General features: G+C 39.3%; 2 protein-coding genes across 4 annotated transcripts in view; one reads left to right on the top strand and one right to left on the bottom strand.

The window, feature by feature from the left end:
• The window catches only part of GOPC (golgi-associated PDZ and coiled-coil motif containing), a 41,129-nt gene extending 36,671 nt beyond the window's left edge, over positions 1–4,458 (bottom strand). Inside the window, exon 1 of one of the 2 annotated variants that reach the window (XM_008576625.1) lies at positions 3,925–4,458. In XM_008576625.1, the coding sequence (XP_008574847.1) occupies positions 3,925–4,212 (288 nt within the window). In that variant the 5' untranslated portion in view covers positions 4,213–4,458. The remainder of the gene's footprint in view (positions 1–3,924) is intronic. The other variant, XM_008576624.1, reaches the window with a different exon arrangement.
• A 194-nt stretch (positions 4,459–4,652) lies between these two features.
• The window catches only part of LOC103593602 (leucine-rich repeat transmembrane neuronal protein 2-like), a 34,512-nt gene continuing 18,756 nt past the window's right edge, over positions 4,653–20,408 (top strand). The window contains exons 1-2 of one of the 2 annotated variants that reach the window (XM_008576622.1): positions 4,653–4,720; positions 16,746–16,893. In XM_008576622.1, the coding sequence (XP_008574844.1) occupies positions 16,792–16,893 (102 nt within the window). In that variant the 5' untranslated portion in view covers positions 4,653–4,720; positions 16,746–16,791. Of the gene's footprint in view, positions 4,721–16,604; positions 16,894–20,408 lie in introns of both variants that reach the window. The other variant, XM_008576621.1, reaches the window with a different exon arrangement.

The raw sequence follows: 20,408 nt of genomic DNA, 5'->3' as shown, positions 1-20,408 counted from the left end.
TTGTTCTGAACACTCTCTTCAATCTTCATTCTTACTCCACACTATCATCATCTCACACGGATCATGATAAGAACCTCCTAAACAACTTCCTGCATTCATTTTTGTCATTCCCCCAAACTCTCTCCATACCATGGCCAGAATGAACAAATCTAACCTCATATCTGAGGTTACCATCTGATTTTAAACACTTCACTATGATAAAGCCCCAAATCTATTGCAAGACCTATAAAATCATGTAGCTATTGTCCCTCCTATCTGTTCAAACTTATCTTGCATCTCACTTCTTTTGCCCTTTGGTATCATAATACATACCAACTGTGTTTAGGTTCTTCAAATGCACTATGCTCTTGCTTAGTGCCCCCTTATCACAGGGGCTTTCCACTTCCTACTCCCTCTACTTCAATGTTGAATGATAACCCTTTTTCTCTTAGCCTAATGAATTCCTACTCATCCTTTGCTCCTTACATCAATGGTAACTTCCTTAGGGAAGCCTTCCTAGAATAGGCTCTCATTACTTTATCTATATACCTTTCATAGCACTCATCAAAGTTGCAATTTCTCATTTACTTGATTATTCCCCCAACAAATTCCCTCAATTGATTCCAACTCCATAATAGCAATGACTATGTCCTTTTTTGCTCTCCGTTGTATTCCAAGTGCCCAATACGGTATTTGGCACATAATTAATGTTCACTAAGTATATACTGGATAAATATTGAACTTCAACTTCAATGTTGCAAAATAGTCTGTTTAAAAACAGAACAGATTTAAAGCAGCACAAAGACAAGAACATCACCAGGTTCCTTATCAATGTGGCTCTAGAACAAAATTTAAAGTTTCTCTACTGATATTAATTTAGATAATAGTCAGATTAGTATAAGATACTAATTCAGCAATTGCTGGGAGAAAGGAGGATGTGATAGAAGGTATATTGTTGTGCTGTTATTTTAAAGGAGTGAACAGGCTGCACTTTGTATTTCAAGGCAGAGAAGTGAGTTTTTCTAAACTATTGGTTCACGGGCCAAGCCCGTGGCGCACTCGGGAGAGTGCGGCACTGGGAACGCAGCAGCGATCCCGCAGCGGGTTCGGATCCTATATAGGGGTGACCGGTGAGCTCACAGCGCTCACTGGCTGAGTGCGGTGCAGCCGGTCTCAAAAAGGACAAAAATAATAAAAAATAAATAAAAATAAACTATTGGTTCACAACTTTTGTTCTGCTCTAATACACCTACTGCTGCTACTACTACTATTACTGCGACTACTATCCCAGTCAGTGCCTTCACCAAGTTGCACACAGCAGGAATTCTCAAACAGGTGGGAAGTATACTAGAGATATGAGCACAGTACTATGGAATGGTACCAACTCAAAAGATTCTGATATTTTCAGCCATCTCCTTCCCCTTAGAGATATGCCTCTTCAGAAATATAACCTATAGCGAGAATCGGTCGCATGGATGTCATTTTTATTTAATTTAAAAATGTAATCTATGATTTTTCTTTTTTTTTGGCATCAAAATTGTTTCTTTAACTTCTAGATAAATATTAAATGTGGTGTTACCTAAAGAGACAAGGACTGGGCAACAGGGGCAATCTGGAAGGACTACAGTGGAGGTATTTGTTTGATTATATAAAAATATTTTACTGTGTTAATATAGTTTAGGATACGAATCTCTAAAACCACTGAACTTGACGTACATTTGTTCTATCAAACCACAGATGGCCTCAAATATTATGTCTTAATGTCCATACAATTAAAACAATAACACTAATTCAATCCACTTACTAAGAAATAAAACAGGGCAAGAAAGTATGAAAATCTTTCCCAAAATTTCAAGATCTCAGAAGATTGATAAAAGTATATGGAGCAACCCTTGAAATTCTGCAGATGGCACAACAGCAAGTCTACCTTGAAAGGCAATGAACCTCTTTCCACAGAAATACACAACTGTTTCCATGTAAACTGTATAAGCTGCTAAGTGCGTAAAGATTAATACCAAAGACAAATAAGTCAACGTATAACTGAAAAAACAAACAAACAAAAAATCAAGTTATGTCCCTCCTCCTCCTGTTTTCTAAGATCATTAAATCAAGGATTTCAAGCATATTGAAATAATATGCTTACATTGTGATATGCCAACTTTTCTTATTTTCTTATTTTCTTATTTTGAGAACTAACGCAATCTTCTAGCCAGGACATGGAGTCGGTATAATTACAAATTCTGAAAAAAAGACCATACATAATTTATTACAACTCTGAATACTCATCTAAAATATTTTTAAATGAAAAAAAAAAATTGAGAACTACCTCCTACTCAAAAAATGATCCTTTCTCCAAAATTAGATTTTACATCTGACATCAGAAAACATCACTGCTTAAAATTTCCTAACGTCATTTTTAAAATAAATTAGATATTGTTTTATTTTTTAAAAGCTATTTATCCCCAGTAGATACTTGCAGTTGAAAATGATATGAAAGTCCTCATGTGGCAAAAGCCACATGATCTTCATTGTTAAAAGCTAGATCTTCATTGTTAAAAGCTAAAGCACTATTTCTAAAAACCATCAAATGCAATTTCACTACCTGAAAAACATAGCTATCTTCTAGAAATTACCACTAGTTAGGAAATCAAGAGACATTTTCACTTACCTACATAAGAAGTGATTACCTTGATATCAGCACTTTTATTCCAACGTTTTCAAAAAGGATGAAAGAAATTAAGTCCTCTCAGTGCTGAAGAGCCACAGAATCTTGGAGATGTAAATGTATGCTAATCAAAGATTAATTATACCACATTTTTTATGGCTAACTAATAGGAAAGAGGAAGAATGCTGACAACTAAGCAAGGAGAGGATGCATATCTATCATTTGTATTGATTTGAATACAATGGGCACTCTCAATTATTACAACTAGTAGCAAAGATAATTTCTTAGGAAAGCGAATGTTCAAAGAGTTTTGCACATTACTATTTATTGCCTTTTTAACTACTTTTAAAATGAAAGATCCATCCTCTTATTTAAATTGCTTAGTTAGAAAGTGATCTTTATGTAACAAGTTAATCTACCATGATTTTGAAATATGGTAATAATGTCCTAATTTAATTTTCTGGACGATGTGGTAGGTCTGTTTTTTGTGGGTTTTTTTTTTGGAATCATCACCACTCCACCCTCACCCACAGCCAGGATTAGAGACTAAAGCAAATTATCATTCTTTACACACACTCAAAAATAAATCCAAACTTTGGAAAATACAGTAAAGTACAAACACATAAATCTCAATGTTAGAAGTCATTTGAATAACTGCAGAGAGCTCTGCAGGTATTTGCCTGTAATTTAAGTACCAACTGTGGATGTAAACCGAGAAAGACAATACTATCGTACGTATTTCACTAACCGAGAAAGACAATACTACCGTATGTATTTCACTAAATTTGCCGAAGAGCTTTGATAGTTCATGCATGTCTATGTGTGCAACTATAGACGTTGATCTGGAATAGTTACAATGAAAATAATCAGGACTGTATCTGTCTGAAAATATGCAAATTTGGTTTATCAATGTGAAAGTAGGTCTGCAAAACTCAAATGTCAAAAGGTGAGCTAAGGTATTCTCAAGACAGAGACCTTTTGTTAGGTTTATTAATGTAACACGTACAAGAGAGGCTAGTTTGTTCCTGTTTCCTCCTCAGTGAGATACTAGGGAGGTGGATGACAGGACGCCGGGAAACCCACACGTCGGTCTACACCCCTTTTCCTCCCCCAATCTCACCACACTCCTTTCCTTCGCATACATACACACTCACTCTCCGATTACATTCGAAGCCCGGGTGCCCCAATGGGCAGTTATCTAGGGTCGTTTCACTGGTGCGTTAAACGGGATCTGACGCCACCGGGCAGCCTGGGGTTGAATGCCAGCGCCCGCGACTCACCTCTAGCTTGTGGTTGATCTGGGATACAGTCTGGGCTTTGTGGCAAAGCTGCGCAAAGCAGGAGCTCAAGCTAGTCATCTTCTGTCGCCCCTCATAAGTGATGTCCGCCTGGTCTGGATCGATCTCGCCGAGGAGCAGATCCACATCAACGAAGGCTTTGTCGAACTCCTTCTCCAGCACCTCTAGCCACCGGAACATGGATACCCCGCCAGGGGAGACCCCCACGGCGCTGGAGGCGCCCCCGGGGCCCCCTCCCGCTCCTGCCGGGCAAGGGCCGCCCGCCGACATGGCGCCGTCTAGGGCCTCCCCCGACTGCTGCTGACCCTAGCCGCCCACCCGCGCGAAGAGAACTGCTGGGACTGCGGGGACTCCAGCGCGTGCGCGTACGCTCCGTCTGTCGTTCCTTTCCCTCGCACCGCTAACGCGGGCAAGGCAGCCCCAAACTGCCAGGAACAAGGAGACTGAGGCGACCCGGACAGCAGTTGCGGCGGCAGCACACGCAAGACTCTCCCGGCCCACCTCCCGGGTCGCCCCCGCTGCGCATGCGTAGCGAAGAGCTGGGCGGACGCAGCCCGGAGGGACGAAATGGGCGGGGCCAGAGTGCGCCATTGGCCTATGAAAGGCCTCTGCCTGGGACCGGCCGGTCAACGGCCATATTGACTACTAGCAAACTGTAATTGGACCCCTGGGAATAGGAGGTGAATGGTGTCTGCTTCCAGGTTGGAAAGGCCCGGGGAAGAGAAGCGTGTCCACGTCGCAGAAGGGATCGGCTTCCGCCTGTCTGACTTCACAGTGGGTGGGAGCCGTTCTAAAGTCGTCGCGTAAAGTTGCCTCGGTGGCGTCCGGGGGCAGGGGAAAGAGGAGCGAGGAGCATGCGCAGTAGCCACGTTTCACCTTTTTCATTCCAGTTCCTGCTTAGGGTGGGGTGGGTGGATGCACTGACTGTTCTTGATAAACCAGATCCTGAATTCCAGATAGGAAATGCCTAAAGCTGCACATTGAAGTGCTTGACCAGGTTTTGCTGAATTAGAAGACCATTTGTCTTGTGATTAAGCGTCAGGCCTGGGTTCAGATTGTGCACCCTGTCATATACTAGCTGTGCCACCTTAGTTGTATTATGTAACCCCAAAGCCTAGTTTCCAAAATTTACTTCATTAAGTAATAAGGTAAAATACTTAGCGACAGTGCTTGGCTCATGGTATACCTGTTATTCCACAACAGGTCATTGATTTTGAAAGCAACTACTTTAAAAGGTGTAATTTTTAAAAATTGGTACACTGTTCCCACACATGACATTTCAAAAAAACCTAAATTTATAAAGGTTCATATATTCAGAAATAAACTGAATGTAGAGCCCTGCTGAGGCGTTGATGACACAAAAACAAATGCCATGTGACCCTCTCTCAAGCTGAGATAGGCTAATAAGCCTACTTAACTCTCACAACTATAACTTTAATTTGAATTTTACAGTGCCTTTGGGAGTGTTCAGCAACTGCTTTACATTCTGCCTACCCACTCTCAACCCCCTTCTGCTTCAAGAGTAGCCAGTATGAATAAAATAGGCTGGTAGGAATTGTCTCTCCTGCATTGCTTACGGGATTGTTTTACTTGCTGAGTACAGTCTTCTGTGAGCTGTTCTTGGGACAGACCCTTCCAATGAATCACCACCCAAAGCCTGCACTGTGTGCCCCTTGCCAACACAACACTGAGGAGCAAGAAATCAGTTTTAGTCTGCCCTCTGGGTTCTGCAGGGCAGACTGGCTAAAGCAAGTAATAAAGTTCTTTGGCTTCAGCAAACTTAACTAAGCAAAACTATAAGATCCTTGCCTTTAGCTTAAATAGGAACCTCCACATAGGTTTTTAATACACATTAAATAATATAAAACTAAATGTGCATCTATCCCCATTTCCTTCTGCCTTGAGCTGAATGTCCCCCTAAAACTTAATCTCTACTATAACTGTTGAGGGTGGGAAATCCTATTATGTTAATTGAAAGGTAGGGCCTTTAAGAGGTGATTGTTTGGCTGGCCTGTGGCTCACTCGGGAGAGTGTGGTGCTGATAACACCAAGGCCACAGGTTCGTATCCTATATAGGGATGGCCGGTTGGCTCACTGGGTGAGCGTGGTGCTGACAACACCAAGTCAAGGGTTAAGATCCCCTTACCGGTCATCTTTTTAAAAAAAAAAAAAAAGGTGATTAGATTGTAGGACCATGCCATACTGACATACTGAATGGATTAATAATGGTGGTCAGGTGTTGCACTCTCTTTGTCCTCACACGGATTTGTCACCTTTCTCCCCTGGGTGATGGAGATGCAAAGGATTACTCAAAGCCAATTTCTTCTGAGCAGTGAGACACCCCGAAGGGGTTAACTTCCCAGAACCCTCAAGGGAGAGGCATTCCTCCTTGGGAAATTAACACTGAACTGGGGTTCTTTCTCAGTTTTTATTCTCCAGGCCAGAAAGTTACATAAAAGGAACATAGGTGGAGTTATGGCTAAGTATAGTTTCACAATAGAAGCTGGTAACATCAGTGAAACAACAAAGTGACATTCCATAATGCAATTTGCAAAAGGTTAAGTCAATCCACCAACAAAATCTTGTTCTTAGCAAATACTGTCTTTTCCTACAGCAGTTTCCTCAGTATTTTTACATAACAGTAAAGCAACTTTCTTAATATATCAATCAGTAGGTTAACCTGCTCCAAGGACATCTGTCCTTGAGCACGCAATTTTGCTGTATTATAATTCTTTATCTGCATCAGAGACTTTAGCCTGGGGAAATTTTCCTGTCTTTTGCAAGCTTAACCTTTCTATATGTAATTTTAAAAAGTTAGGTTATACCTGAAACTACAGGGCTTTGGAAACTAGGCCCTGTGAAATACATTTGCTTTGTAAACATTAGTATACTCACAGTCGGGGCATGGTTCTGAGAGCTTTAAAAGGGGAACATGAAGAGTCTCTCAGTCTCTGCTCCACCATTTTGCAATGTGATAGCCTGCCATCACTGAAGTCACCACCAAAGAAAGTCTTCACCAGATGTGTTCCCTGGACTTTGGACTTCCAACCTCTGAAACTGTAAGTGATAAATTTCGTTTTCTTACAAATTACCCAGTTCCAGGTATTTTGTTATAAGCAACAAAAACAGACTAATACAGAAAATTGGTACCAGAGAAGTGGGGTATTGCTTATAACGAATACTCAAAATGTGGAAACAGCTTTGGAACCGGGTGTTGAGAGGCTGGGAGAATTTGGAGGAACAGGCTTGAAAAAACCTAGATGCTCATGAAATTTAGAGTACAGGAAAACCAGAGGAAGTTTGGAATGTTTTGGAGATTGGTAACACGGTGGTGACCAGAATGCTGATAGAAATATGTACTGTAAAGGCCATTCTGAGAAGGTTTCAGATAGAAATGAGAAGGAGCTTTTTGGAAAATGGGACAAAGATCAACTATGCTATGTACTTGGCAAGGAACATGACTGCATTCTCTTCATGCCCAAAAAGCTTTATGGAAATGTGGAACTTCAAAGTGCTGACCCAGCGTAATTGGAGGAAGAATTTTCTAAGCAGCAAAGCATTAAAGGAGCTGAATGGCTACTTGTAACAGCCTATGTTGAATTATGGCAGCAAAAGCATGATAAAAAGCCAGAATTTAAAAGGGAAGCAGAGTGTAAAGTTTTGGAAAATTTGCAGCCTGGCCGTGTGGTAGAGAAGCAGAGAGCATTTTTCAGGAGAAAAATCCAATGGTGCCACAGAGGGACTGGTTGCTAAAGACATTAGCATGACTATGAGGTAGTCAGGTGCTAATAGCCAAGATAATGGGAGAAAGGCCTTAAAGGCATTTCAGAGATCTTTGAGGCTGCTTCTTTCATTACAGGCCCAGAGGTCCAGGAAGACAGAATGGTCTTGGGGAACAGGCCTGATGGGCCCTCCATGGACTTGCTGCCCAGGGCCACCTTGGGATGCTGCTCCCCAAACCAGCATCCCAGTTGCTTGGGCTGCTCCAGCCATGGCTAAATTGGCCCCAGGTGTGGTTGGACATGCAGCTTTGGAAAATGCAAGCTGGAAACCTTGGCAGCATCCATGTGGTGTTGAGTCTGCAGGCTCATAGAATGCCAGAGCTCTGAAGACTTGGGAGCCTCCACCCTGATTTCAAAGGATATATGGAAAAGCCTGGGGATCCCAGAAGAGGTCTGTCACAGTGGCAGAGTCACTTCATTAGAGTAATGCCCAGTGGAAACATGCGGTTGGAGCTGCAGCAGAGAAACCTCATCAGTGCCCCATCTAGTGGAGGTGTGAAAGCAGGACCACTACGGAGAGTCCAGAATTGTAGAGTTACCAGTGTGCAATGCCAGCCTGCAAGAGCTAAAACATCACTGGAGACCAGGAAAGCCATACAAGCGGAGCTGCCTGTGGACTTGGGGACCCAGCCACAACACCAGCATGAGGAGTACATTGAACATGGAGTCAAGGTACATGATTCACCAGCTGTTTTTTGATGCCTGACCTGCTGGGTTTTGGACTTTTTTAGGACCTGTTACCCCTTTCTTTTGGCATATTTCTCCATTTTTGAATGGGAACATTTACTGTATGCTTGTCCTACCATTGTATCTTGGAAATATATAACTTGTTTTGAGTCCATAGATGGGGTTTTGAGACTTTGGACTTTTGAGTTGAAACAAATTAAGACTTTGGGGATGAAATGAATGTATTTGTATGTGAAAAGGACATGAGTTTTGGGTGGCCAGAGGAAGAATGCCTTGAGTTGAGTGTCCCCCCAAAACTTAATCCCTGCTGTAACTGTTAAGGATTGGAAATCCTATTATGGTAATTGAAAAAATGGGGCCTTGAAGAGGTGATTAGATAGTAGGACCACTCTATAGCGAATGGACTAATAATGGTGGTCCGGGGCATGGTTCTGAGGGCTTTAAAGGGGGTGCATGAAGAGTCTCTCAGTCTCTGCTCCACCATTTTGCAATGTGATAGCCTGCCATCACTGAAGTCACCACCAAAGAAAGTCTTCACCAGATGTGTTCCCTGGACTTTGGACTTCCAGCCTCTGAAACTGTAAGCAATAAATTTCATTTTCTTACAAATTACCCAGTTCCAAGTATTTTGCTATAAGCAAGAGAAATGGACTAATACACCTTCCAAAATTAGCTTTATTTTTATCTGCAGTATTTGCATAAGTTCATTGCTACAGCTACCAAGCTCCCAGCCACTTGCTCTACACATGATACTGTAGTTAGCAATGCATTTTGACAACTTGAAGTAAATAATTTAAAATTAATGCGTGGGGGGGGGGGAATAAATGTAACCACAATAATAATAGCTTTCAATTATTGAGTTAGGCATTGTGCTATTTGCTTTACTTATTTGATCCTCACAATATCCTGTGAGATAGGCATAATCACTTTTTTTATAGATGAGTCACAGACAGCTTAAGTATCTTGGTAAGGTCACTAATCTAGGAAGTGACTGAGGTGGGATTTCAATCTATGTGTTTTTTCCTCCAAGTCTTTGCTATTAACCATGGGCTACAGAAGGATGTGGGAATCCATTTCTTCTTGTATAAGTTAACAGTATAATAAATTGGCCAGTCAGTTCCAAAAGTTTGTTTCAAAAAAAAAAAAAAAAAAAAACTTCTTCCCAGTTATAAGCTATATGCAAGTATACTAACATATAAAAAAATATTACTAAAAAAGTAATTGTAATACTTACTCATTTTCTATTACTTATAACTCTCTTTAGTTTATATGGACCACACTTGAATACACTTGAGTATAAATTTCATTTCTTTTTTTTTTTTTTTTTTTTTTAAAAGATGACCGGTAAGGGGATCTTAACCCTTGACTTGGTGTTGTCAGCACCACGCTCAGCCAGTGAGCCAACCAGCCATCCCTATATGGGATCCGAACCCGTGGCCTTGGTATTATCAGCACCACACTCTCCCGAGTGATCCACGGGCCGGCCCATAAATTTCATTTCTTTAAAAACAATTATTCAACTTCCTGCTATAGTGCGTGGGTGCAGCTGAGCTGCATTTTGAGTGTATATCTGTGTCCAATGCTTTAATGGTTGGTGAATACTCCCATTTTCAAGATAGCAGTTCCCAGTTCCATTTCTGTTACAACCTTTACAACCCCAAGTCATACCGTCCTCCTGTCTCAGAATGATTTTACGTCATAATGACCCTTCTCATTACCATACTATTTAGCAGCTGCTACATCCCTATGTGATTGCCGTCTTGGTACTATGTGACTATTTCAGATGCTCATGAGGTGCCCTCTATGTAGACATAATCTTTCGCCCACGTTCATTGGGGTTTGCACTCTGCGGGTCATGGCAGAACACGGAAGTGGAAAGGGGGGTTGGATGTTCAAGTGCTGCCATCTGTTGTCAGTGTACTCTGTCTACATTTATACCTTATCTTTACCTACTCTGGAATTTGGAATTGTATGTAATCTTGATACTTGTAGGATTTGTTTTTCCACAGATAGTAAAGTCTTGAGGCTTCCATTTCCAGTTGGATTGGCAGAAACTTCCAACAACTGTTTCATAAATCATGCTTATGTGATTTTTAAAAATCTGATATATTTTAAATGTGACAGCCTTGTTTTAGGAACTTATCTTACAATTTTGCCACAAGGTATTACTAAGAATAAGTAGAGTGGGGACTCTGGGGACTGAGGGAACTGGGGAAAGAGGGAAGAGTCTAAGGATTTCTTTGGCAGGTACAGGTAATTAGCTGTGAGACTAATGTATAGTTCAAATATTCATGGAGCAGCATTACTTGCGAAGGCACCATAAAGGACATGTAAGGTTTACCTTGGACAGGAGAGGGAGACTATCATTTACTGAACTCTACTGTGTTGCAGGCCCTGTACTAAACTTCTCATGTTTTGTTTAATTTCCAGTTACTGTACCAGGAAAAGGAAAGGGGATTGGTGGCTATAAACAGTTGTATGATGAAGAAAGTCAAGGAAAATCCACTACCATTTTAGTTGAGCAATATGGGAAAGTCTTGGAATATTGTATTTATATGTATTATATATATTTATTATTTATTTATTTATTTATCATATTTATTACTCATGTTTACTAACAACTTGAAATTTTCAGATAGACATGCCAAAGAAGTAAGTTTGGGCATTCCATAGTGGTTTATTAGCCTTATTCTTCTGATTATTTCTTTTATATACACAAATGGAACAACTGTTTGCCCTCTTGTTCTTTTTTTTGAGACCGGCCACACCGTGCTCAGCCAGTGAGCACAGCTGCCATCCCTATATAGGATCCAAACCCGTGGCGGGAGCGCAGCCGAGTGCGCCACGGGCTCGGCCCGTTGCCCTCTTGTTCTTAAAACTTGAGAATTTTGGTGCAGCGATTTAGTATTAGCTCAGACACCTCTTCTTCCAGGAAGCCTTCCTTCTTTCTCTTCATGTGAAGTTATGGACTCCTTCCCTATTTAGTTACCTGCAAATACCTGCTATAGCATCTGTCATATTCTTTTGGAGCCCCTTAGACTGTGAGCTCCTTGGCAGAAATAACTCTATCTTGCTTATCTCTGAATCCCAGGTCCTAACACAGGACCTGGAATATAGTAAGAATGCTGCAGATATCGGTGGGATGTTAGTAATTAAGATAGTCCATCATTCTATCCAGGAAATTCTAAAAACAGTCACTTTTTAAGACATACCTTTTTTTTTTTTTTTTAATTTTATTTTGTCGATATACAATGTGGTTGATTATTGTGCCCCTTTACCAAAACCTCCCTCCCTCCTCCCCCCCACCCAACAATGTCCTTTCTGTTTGCTTGTTTAAGACATACCTTTTTTTTTTTTTTAATTTTATTTTGTCGATATACAATGTGGTTGATTATTGTGCCCCTTTACCAAAACCTCCCTCCCTCCTCCCCCCCACCCAACAATGTCCTTTCTGTTTGCTTGTTTAAGACATACCTTTTTTTTTTTTTTAATTTTATTTTGTCGATATACAATGTGGTTGATTATTGTGCCCCTTTACCAAAACCTCCCTCCCTCCTCCCTCCCACCCAACAATGTCCTTTCTGTTTGCTTGTTTAAGACATACCTTTGATATATGCTATGCAGCATAGCTAAACAGATTTTTATATTGGCTCAAGGGTTAGGGATATCTGTAAAATACACGTTAGTCTTTAAAATTCAAGGAATATTTTTCCCAATGAAAAGAGAAAGGTTTATTTAACAATGTTCTGGCTTATTTGACTAATAAATCCAGTATAATTTACGCTTCAAGAATTATTTTATCTATTCTGTAGTTAAAATTTACTAGATACTGTGTTTTGTATGGTATACCCAAACCTAAAAATGAAACATAACAAAAAAAATTTTAATCCCTCTTACAAGATTTGTATTCCCTTACACTATCAAAGACTGGTGATAACTCCTTTTTCGCCTTACCTGATCTGCATTCTTCATTTACCCTTTCCCACAGCTCCAGGTGTGGTTCAGCATTATCTAAAACCACCATTTATCAACAATGGTATCAGAGTTTACTACCCATTGATTCTTCCTCTTTCATGCACTGTCAAGTCACTGTTTATTTCTCAGATTGTCAGACTTTGCAGGTCAAACATAGACTCCCCCTCATCAGCCTCTGTCATTTATGTTTCTTATAGATTAGTTCTACAAGGGCCCCGCAAACAATTGCACTCCAAATACCCTTCAACATTAATTTTCTTTTCTTTGCACTTTTATACTTTGATTAAAAAGTATAAGATACTATAAATCATCTAATTAGAATTTTTATAGTGTTATAAATTAACAAGTCAGAAAAGTATAGCAAAGCAGTTACACAAAAAGCCATGTCACAGCAGCTGTTGGAAATAGTATTTGTTTTGTCCCTAGTTGATTGCAACTCACTCAGAATTCATTTGGCTTTTGTTGCCATGGTGAACAGAGGGTGTGAGAGTAAAAAGACTTCTGCGGTCAAAATTTGTCTCCACAAGTGGGGGACTGTCCATATTTGAGCTCTCTTCCTTTGTTTATGGAATTTTCTGCCTTATGTGACTTGGTGGGAGATAGAGTCCTCCTTCCATAACAAATGGGAAGTGACAAATAATCACTTTCCTGGCTCTGTAACAGCTAGAGCACAGGCATATGACCTAGAATGAGCTAAATAGAATCATCCACCTGAAATTTTTAACATGGAGATAGTGAGGCAGGGATTGGGAGAATTCTCTTTGGTAGAAAGTGGAGATGGGAGTGAAGATAGCAGCATCCAGTTTCAGTAGCAGCCATGCCAGTGATGGTTCCAATGTCTGGTTGGTGGTGGAGGCCAGTGCATTCGTGTTCTGCAGTGGCAGTAGCAATGGTGTCCTCACTCAACTGAGGTGGGATTTTGCTTTTGATGCTGGCTATATAGCTTTCCTTTATTCTTGACCATTTTCAAATCTGGTTCTCCAGACTTTCCCACAATTCTGTGTGCTACCTAGTTTTCTTTTATTAATTCCTTCTCTGCTTTAATCAGTTAGAATTTGTTTCTATTGCTGCCTACTAATAACCCAAACTGGTACAACTATCATTTATTGAGACTCTACTTTTTGCCCATGGACTTGACAAGCCTTAGCTCATTTCATCTATTCTTTTCTGTAAAGTGGAAATTATTTTCCCCATTTTATCTTCATTCTATAGAAGAAAAAAATGAGGCTTAGAGAGCTTAAGTAGGGGAAGAATTTATTTCTCTGTTTTACTTTAAACTTATACTCTCTATGCAACATGTTCCAGAAGCAGCAAATAAATTGTAAAATTTTTATTATTTAAAAATTTAAATTTTAAATTATAATTTTTTTATTATTTAAAATTTCTTTTGAAAGAGCTTTTCATTTTTAAAAAGTCTTCTGTTTAGCTCTTGGCTGACCAGCTTTATAGTAGGAATCATGAGCTGATGATTCTAGTCTCAAGTCAGGGAGAATTTGGGTTAGTTTCTTTTCTGGAATTCAGTTTTCTATCTACACTGGGAAAGAGGGTATTGATTATATTATCTCTAAGGTTTCTTCCAGTGCTGACATGTTATGAAACTAATAAAAATTCATCAACATGCCAAAAACAAAATTAAATCTTCCTTTTAACCACAAAGGAGTAGTCCTTAAGAAGAGATTTATTTCTGCAGATTTCTTTATCCTGGTATAATATTCCTTCTGTGGTAATTGCTCCCAGAATACTACATCAAGATATTAGGTAACTTCAGGGTTTAGGACAATTATTTCTTGCCCTTTGCTTTTAATAAGTCAAGGAAGGCCAAGGTCCATTTCACAGAGGTACACATTTGTGTTTATTGCATGGTTTCTTAACAATAGCACTATTGATATTTTGGACTGCATAATTCTTTGCTGTGGGGGCTATCCTGTGCAGTATAGGTTATTTAGTAGCATCCCTAGCCATTACCCACTAGAAGCTAGTAGCACTACCCACCTTCCCACTTCTTAGTCAAAAATGCTTCCAGATACAGAGGGAGAATAAAGAAGATAAAGAAAGCAAGACAGGGAGAACCCTAGCTTGATAATCTGAATAAAGAATCTAATCCAATTTAAATTCAGATACAAAGCATATTCCTTGAGATTGCTCCCCTACTTGTATTGAAAATCTAAACCTAGATTCTGGGCTGTATTCTGAACAGAGTTGCTGGGTGAGTCGTTGAGTTTTCATACTTGAGAAAGGCACCGATGCTCCCTTATCTAGCTTCTCTTTCCCAAAGAAGCTGAGTAACAATGATCAGATAAGGTGTTGTTAAACCCTTTAAAGAAAAGAACTGCATGCCACACACTTAGCTTTCATGTGTGTTCATGAGCTAAAAACCCAAACTTTACATGCCTGGTATTATTATTCAGCATGTGAAAACTCTAAAAGTCAGCAGAAAGTAAACTAGTAGCTGAGCAATAGTGGTAGCTCTTGTGGCTGCTTCCTAGCACAAAAAAATATGCGAAAGGACCCGTCCCTTCCAGAGCAGGTACAGCAAACATACATGTTCTTCAAGCACCCAGGCTGTACCTTGTATTACACTTTCTCTGCAGTTTATAGAATCAACAAGGCTTTGCCTTCTACCTCTTTCTTAATTGTTCTTCTTCCTTTTTCTTTTCTTTAACTATCAGAGACAAGGAATGATAGAGATTTAATTTCTGTCAATATTCTTACTTTCAACAAACTTTCTTTTGTCTAGTAATAGAATTATTTTTTAATGTTTAGAATTTTTAAATATCAAATTAATGCTTAATCCAAGAAAATCTGGGAAAAAACAGCAAAGATGGGGGAGTGAAATCACTTTTGATCCCATCGCTAAGCCAAAGATTATATTTCCAGTTTCTTTTCTATGCTTAGGCTTTTAAAAGGCAGAGACATACTTACTGAACACTTTTTTTCCTGTGTTGCTAAAAAGGTAAATTCATATTCACTTACTTTAAATAAAATGCCTTCAAAATCCTATTCTTTGATGTGCCATCAATGACAGCACATTTTTCTGTTATGCAGTATAGCCATGAGTTCCATTTTCTATCCTTTGCAGGTGACCGTAGGATTCTTTTTTCTGAGTCTTGAAATTACACTGTATAATATTTTTTTCTTCTTTTTCATGGTATTTCTATAGCCTTACTGCAATTCTGCCATTATTTCTAATATTTTACACTGTGAATAGTTTTATTTTCTCAGGTTATAAACATCCTCATATATAATTTTATGTATGGGAAAAGCACACAGAAATTCTTACCGTGGAAATAAAATGAGTTGATTATTAGATCAAAGAAACTTGGCTTCAAATGACAATTGTAGCAAAGAGAGGTAAAGTTGAAGAGGAGACTAGAGAAGCTTCTCAGTATTAAAAAGGGTTTCTTTACAGTGAACTGCTAAGGCCTACCAGAAGGAGGAAATTTAGTTCTTCCACTTGTGGGGAGATTTCCTCTCTATATGATCTTTTGTCAAAGCCCTCAGCAGGGACAACCAGAGCAAGACAAAAAGCCATAACAAAGGAGCGCCCTAGACAAGTGCAGCTTTTCCCTCTATGGTCAGTGAGGTTTTACAACTGGCAAATTCTTCTGAAGAAACCAGAGACCCTTTCTACCATTATTACAAATATATGAAGATAATAAACTCATTGTGATGCTTTGTTCTCATTTGAGTTAACAATATTTTTGAATGTCAAAGACATTTTCCAAATATGATCTTTGGGTGGATGAAGTGATAGATGAATTGAACAAGTTATATGTGGCTCTAAGTAGCTCCCCATTGCACCCCATTGTTTCATCTACCAACAAAATTTTACTGAAGCTGCAATAACAAACAGAAAACCTGCCTATTTTCTCTTGCTAGTTAATGTGAGAAGAAAACACCTGCCTGTTTCAGTCCTGCAAAAATGGTTTTAATATCAGGTCACAGAAAATTCAAAGGTTTTATGGTACACTATAAAACAGCTCTATGTCTTTTCCCACTAATTCCTTAGTGTCACATTTAACAAACAAAACAAGGAAACTACAGATAGTAGAGGTGTTTGCAGATTAGCCTCCCAAGCCATAAATAACATGGGGTTTTGCTCACCTACAAATATTAAGGCAGCTTATCAATGTTTAAGCCCCTTTCTCATGATGGTTGCTAACATTTTAACCCAGACAAATTGAGAATTTTTTCTTTCCTGTCTTCTTACATTGACAGAGTACACATTCATAAGATTCTGTTACCAGATTTCATGGTATAAAAGAGTGGAACATCACCTAAACGCCTGCCTGCTACCAGAGAGCCTCTGTTTTGGAAGATGCATCTGCTTTATACTTTCCTTGTCTTGCTCTCTCTCAGCGATGGTTTCTCTGCTAACTGTCCCGGAAGATGTAGCTGTGATTCCATGCAATCGATGCAGTGCTACAGACTAATAGAGGTACCATCAGGTATTCCTTCCACCACTAAGAGGCTCTACATTAGCCACAGCAAAATTCAGCACCTCCAGGTAACTATGTCATTCTACACTCAAATTGCTGCAATTGCATTTTTTGAGGAAGAGTGAGGGACAAGTGTGTGGTTGTTAAAATTGATTTAAATAATCGTAACTTAAAAGACTAGTTATCAAGCTAGGGTAGTTAGGGTAGTTGTTCTACTGAGATGGGTATATGCCTCTGGATATTTCTTTTTAAGGAAGCAGCAAAAAAGAAAGAATTTATACTTAATGATATCTTATTTCAATTTTTATTAAAAACTTTTAAAACTATGTTGTTGCAAAGTAAAAGTAAAGAAGGGAGTCTCTCTTAACAAAAAGCCCCTTGCCACTTTATGTCCACGGGATTAAGAATAAATCAGGGGAAAAGGACAATAGTTTTGTTATGCCGTAAATGGCAAGTGATACACAGAGCATCATAAGACTATCAAGGTTAACCCAGATATCAGAATAATTCATACAATTCCTACATACCAGCCAGGTATCAGTGTCTTTGTGGAAACCTATACAGAGGAAATACTTGTTTTTTATTTTGCCAAGTTACACATTTCTTATTCTATGTGCTTCTAATTATGACTTTTATTTTTCTGCTCACCCATCCAGAAGGCATTGAAAAGAGTGCTATAGATTTGTCTGACTTTTACAACATGAAAGAATTTTATTTTTCTTCTTTGGTGTTTAGAAAAGTAGCAAGAGCCTAGGGTTCTCGCCCTAGTTTCCTCACTAACTATAGATGTGACCGTTTTGGGCAAGCTATTAAAAAATCTCTGGGCCTCACCTTGTACCTTAGTAAAGCAAGAAGGCTGGATTAGATAGGCAATTCTTGATCCCTTCTAGATGGAAAATTCTATGGCCCTCTGATGTTCTCTTTACTAGTCTCCCTCATAGATCCAAATCCTAGGATAAGGAAATGCCTTTCTGTGAGCCAGGGTGCAGAGAGGCAGCAGGTGAATGTAACTTCCCTTCAAATAGAGACACCTCTTCCTTTCATTTAGTTGAGAAATTTTCGTATAGGTGTCACACATACACACACAGTTTAAAATATGTGGCATGGTATTTACGAGTATATCCAGACTCAGTAAGCACAATTTTCTACTCTCCATCTGTTTACTTTCCTCTTCTAACCCAGTATTGCCTAATGCCAGATGGCAAGTCTGACCCTGTCAGATCTAAGCATTCAAGTAAGACACCTGGTTAAAGGATAAGATGCTTAAATATTTGCTCTGAGGACTTGAGATGCCTAGAGAGCTGGAGTGTCAACTAAGCCTGGTAATTATCCTATACCGCTACTTAGTAGCCAGTAAGATAAAATCATACCTCTCATTAAATTCAGTTATTGAATAAGTCAATTGGTCATAGGTTAGGTTCATTGAACAGTAGTGCTGCCACTTCCCTGACTTTAACCTAGTTGGAAGGGCAGTTCACAGCAGAAAGGAGATGAGAGACAAGATTGTTTTGTTAAGGAACTAGAAAACTCTGAGCAATAATACTTGTCTTTTAGTAATACTTGGGTTTTAAGTGATCCTACAAGTATTTCATTTATATTTGATGAATACAATGTATATTCTGTTCATTTGGTTTGAACTTACAGAATCTGGTGTCTATATTTAAAGAGAAAAATACCTTAAAATGGATCCTCAGATTAATAGTAATAAAAATTACATATAATTATAAATATATGCTAATAAATATAACACAATATAAAATGTTTATAATACTTATTCATATGGCCCAGCTGTTTTGGGACTGTGAATACTGTATTTAAGGTTGAGGACAAAGCATGAAAAATTCACAGTATCTGCCCCAAGAAAAGAGGAACTTTATCCATTTATCTGTAAAAATTCCTACTTATTTGAGGTTCATGCCATTGGGTTGTAATGCTCTTTAATTGTTCTTCTGTCTGTCTTATATTGTGCCTCTGGTCCCTTCCCTGCTGGCTTATAGTTTCACTCTCTATCCTAAGTACTGCATCTTCTTGGGTGCCTTTATGACCATGTTGATGGCCAGTCCTATATCCTGGTCTCGCACTTCCTTGAACTCATAAAAAAAAGGTATGTGTGTTCATTACCACTTCATTTCACCCATCTTGGTTATATTTCTTTGTTATATCATAATCATATATCATAATCTTCATTATAACCTGGAACTTCTCCACTTAGAAAATCTTGAATTCTGGTTATCATTTCCTTTGCTTTCAGCTGCCACTCTCTGTCTACACTTATCTTTCCACCTCATTTAGACTTCTAATGCTAGATTTAGCTATGTTCTTCCCAGATGATCAGTTTATTTCTAATCTGTCTTCTTTCCCTATGCCTTCCCTCTCTGCATTGCACAATTAATTGTCTCAACACGTATCAAGCTAAGCCTCAGTATTAAATTTAGGGTGATATTTTTCCTTTGTTTCTCCTATACCTGGACAGCTGGGTGCTGCTAAAGAGGATCATGCACTGGATGGTTTGGAACCATCACAGATTCAAGGTCTTCAACCTCATCTCGTTCTTTTTTTTTAAAGATGACCGGTAAGGGGATCTTAACCCTTGACTTGGTGTTGTCAGCACCACGCTCAGGCAGTGAGCGAACTGGCCATCCCTATATGGGATCCGAACCCGTGGGGGGGGGGGTGGCCTTGATGTTATCAGCACCGCACTCTACCGAGTGAGCCACAGGCCGGCCCCTCATCTCGTTCTTCATTGTCACCAATCTGTTCTTTCATTTCTTCTTGGTCAGGTTATCCCTACATTCCATGAACATCTTCCAGAACTTTGGCATAGTTTTGGGTTGCCTACTCAATCCCTGCTTTCCTCATTACCAACAAATGGCTGGCCTCCCATTTTATTGACAAATCATGACAACACATGATCTCCTTCAGTTCCTGCTATCTGTGTACTAACTTGTCTCCATTGACTTATGCAAACTCTTTCCTCCAGACAGAGGATGAGATGTCCTTCCTTCTATTCAAGGCGATCCCCTACCCCCCATGCCCTTGATTCCATCCTTCTCACCTCGTTACAGTAAGAACAAAATCCTCTTAATTCTGTGTCTCCTCTTGCTGTTACCTCCCTTCATTTTCAAAACTCTGTGCTTTTACTGTCTCCACTTCCTTACTTTCTCTTTATTTTTTCATTCGTTGCAGTTTGGTTCCTACGTATTCCACATAGTTAAACTGTTGTAAGACATGGTTGCTCACTTCTGTTTTCTTGAAATTCTTACTGTCTTGCCTTCCATGACATTGGACTTTCATGTCCTCATTATTACACTTTTATGGTCCTCTCTGGTATATATTTTCTTTTTTTTTTTTATTTTGTCAATATACAATGTAGTTAGTTATTGTGTCCCATCACCAAAACCTCCCTCCCTCCTCCCTCTCCCCCCTCCCACCCAGATGTGTCCCCTCCATTTTCCATTTTCTCGTTGTAAGAGCTTCAAAAAAAAAAAAAAAAAAAAAAAAAGTTGGGGTTTTTAAAATTTCCCCCCCCCCCCCCCCCCGGTTTTTTTTTTTTTTTTTTTTTTTTTTTTTTTTTTTTTTTTTT

The sequence above is a fragment of the Galeopterus variegatus genome, unplaced genomic scaffold, assembly GCF_000696425.1.
Source record: "Galeopterus variegatus unplaced genomic scaffold, G_variegatus-3.0.2 Scaffold1374, whole genome shotgun sequence".
NCBI lineage: Eukaryota > Metazoa > Chordata > Mammalia > Dermoptera > Cynocephalidae > Galeopterus > Galeopterus variegatus.
Note: the sequence above shows the minus strand (reverse complement) of the source record. Positions and strands in the feature narration are given on the sequence as shown.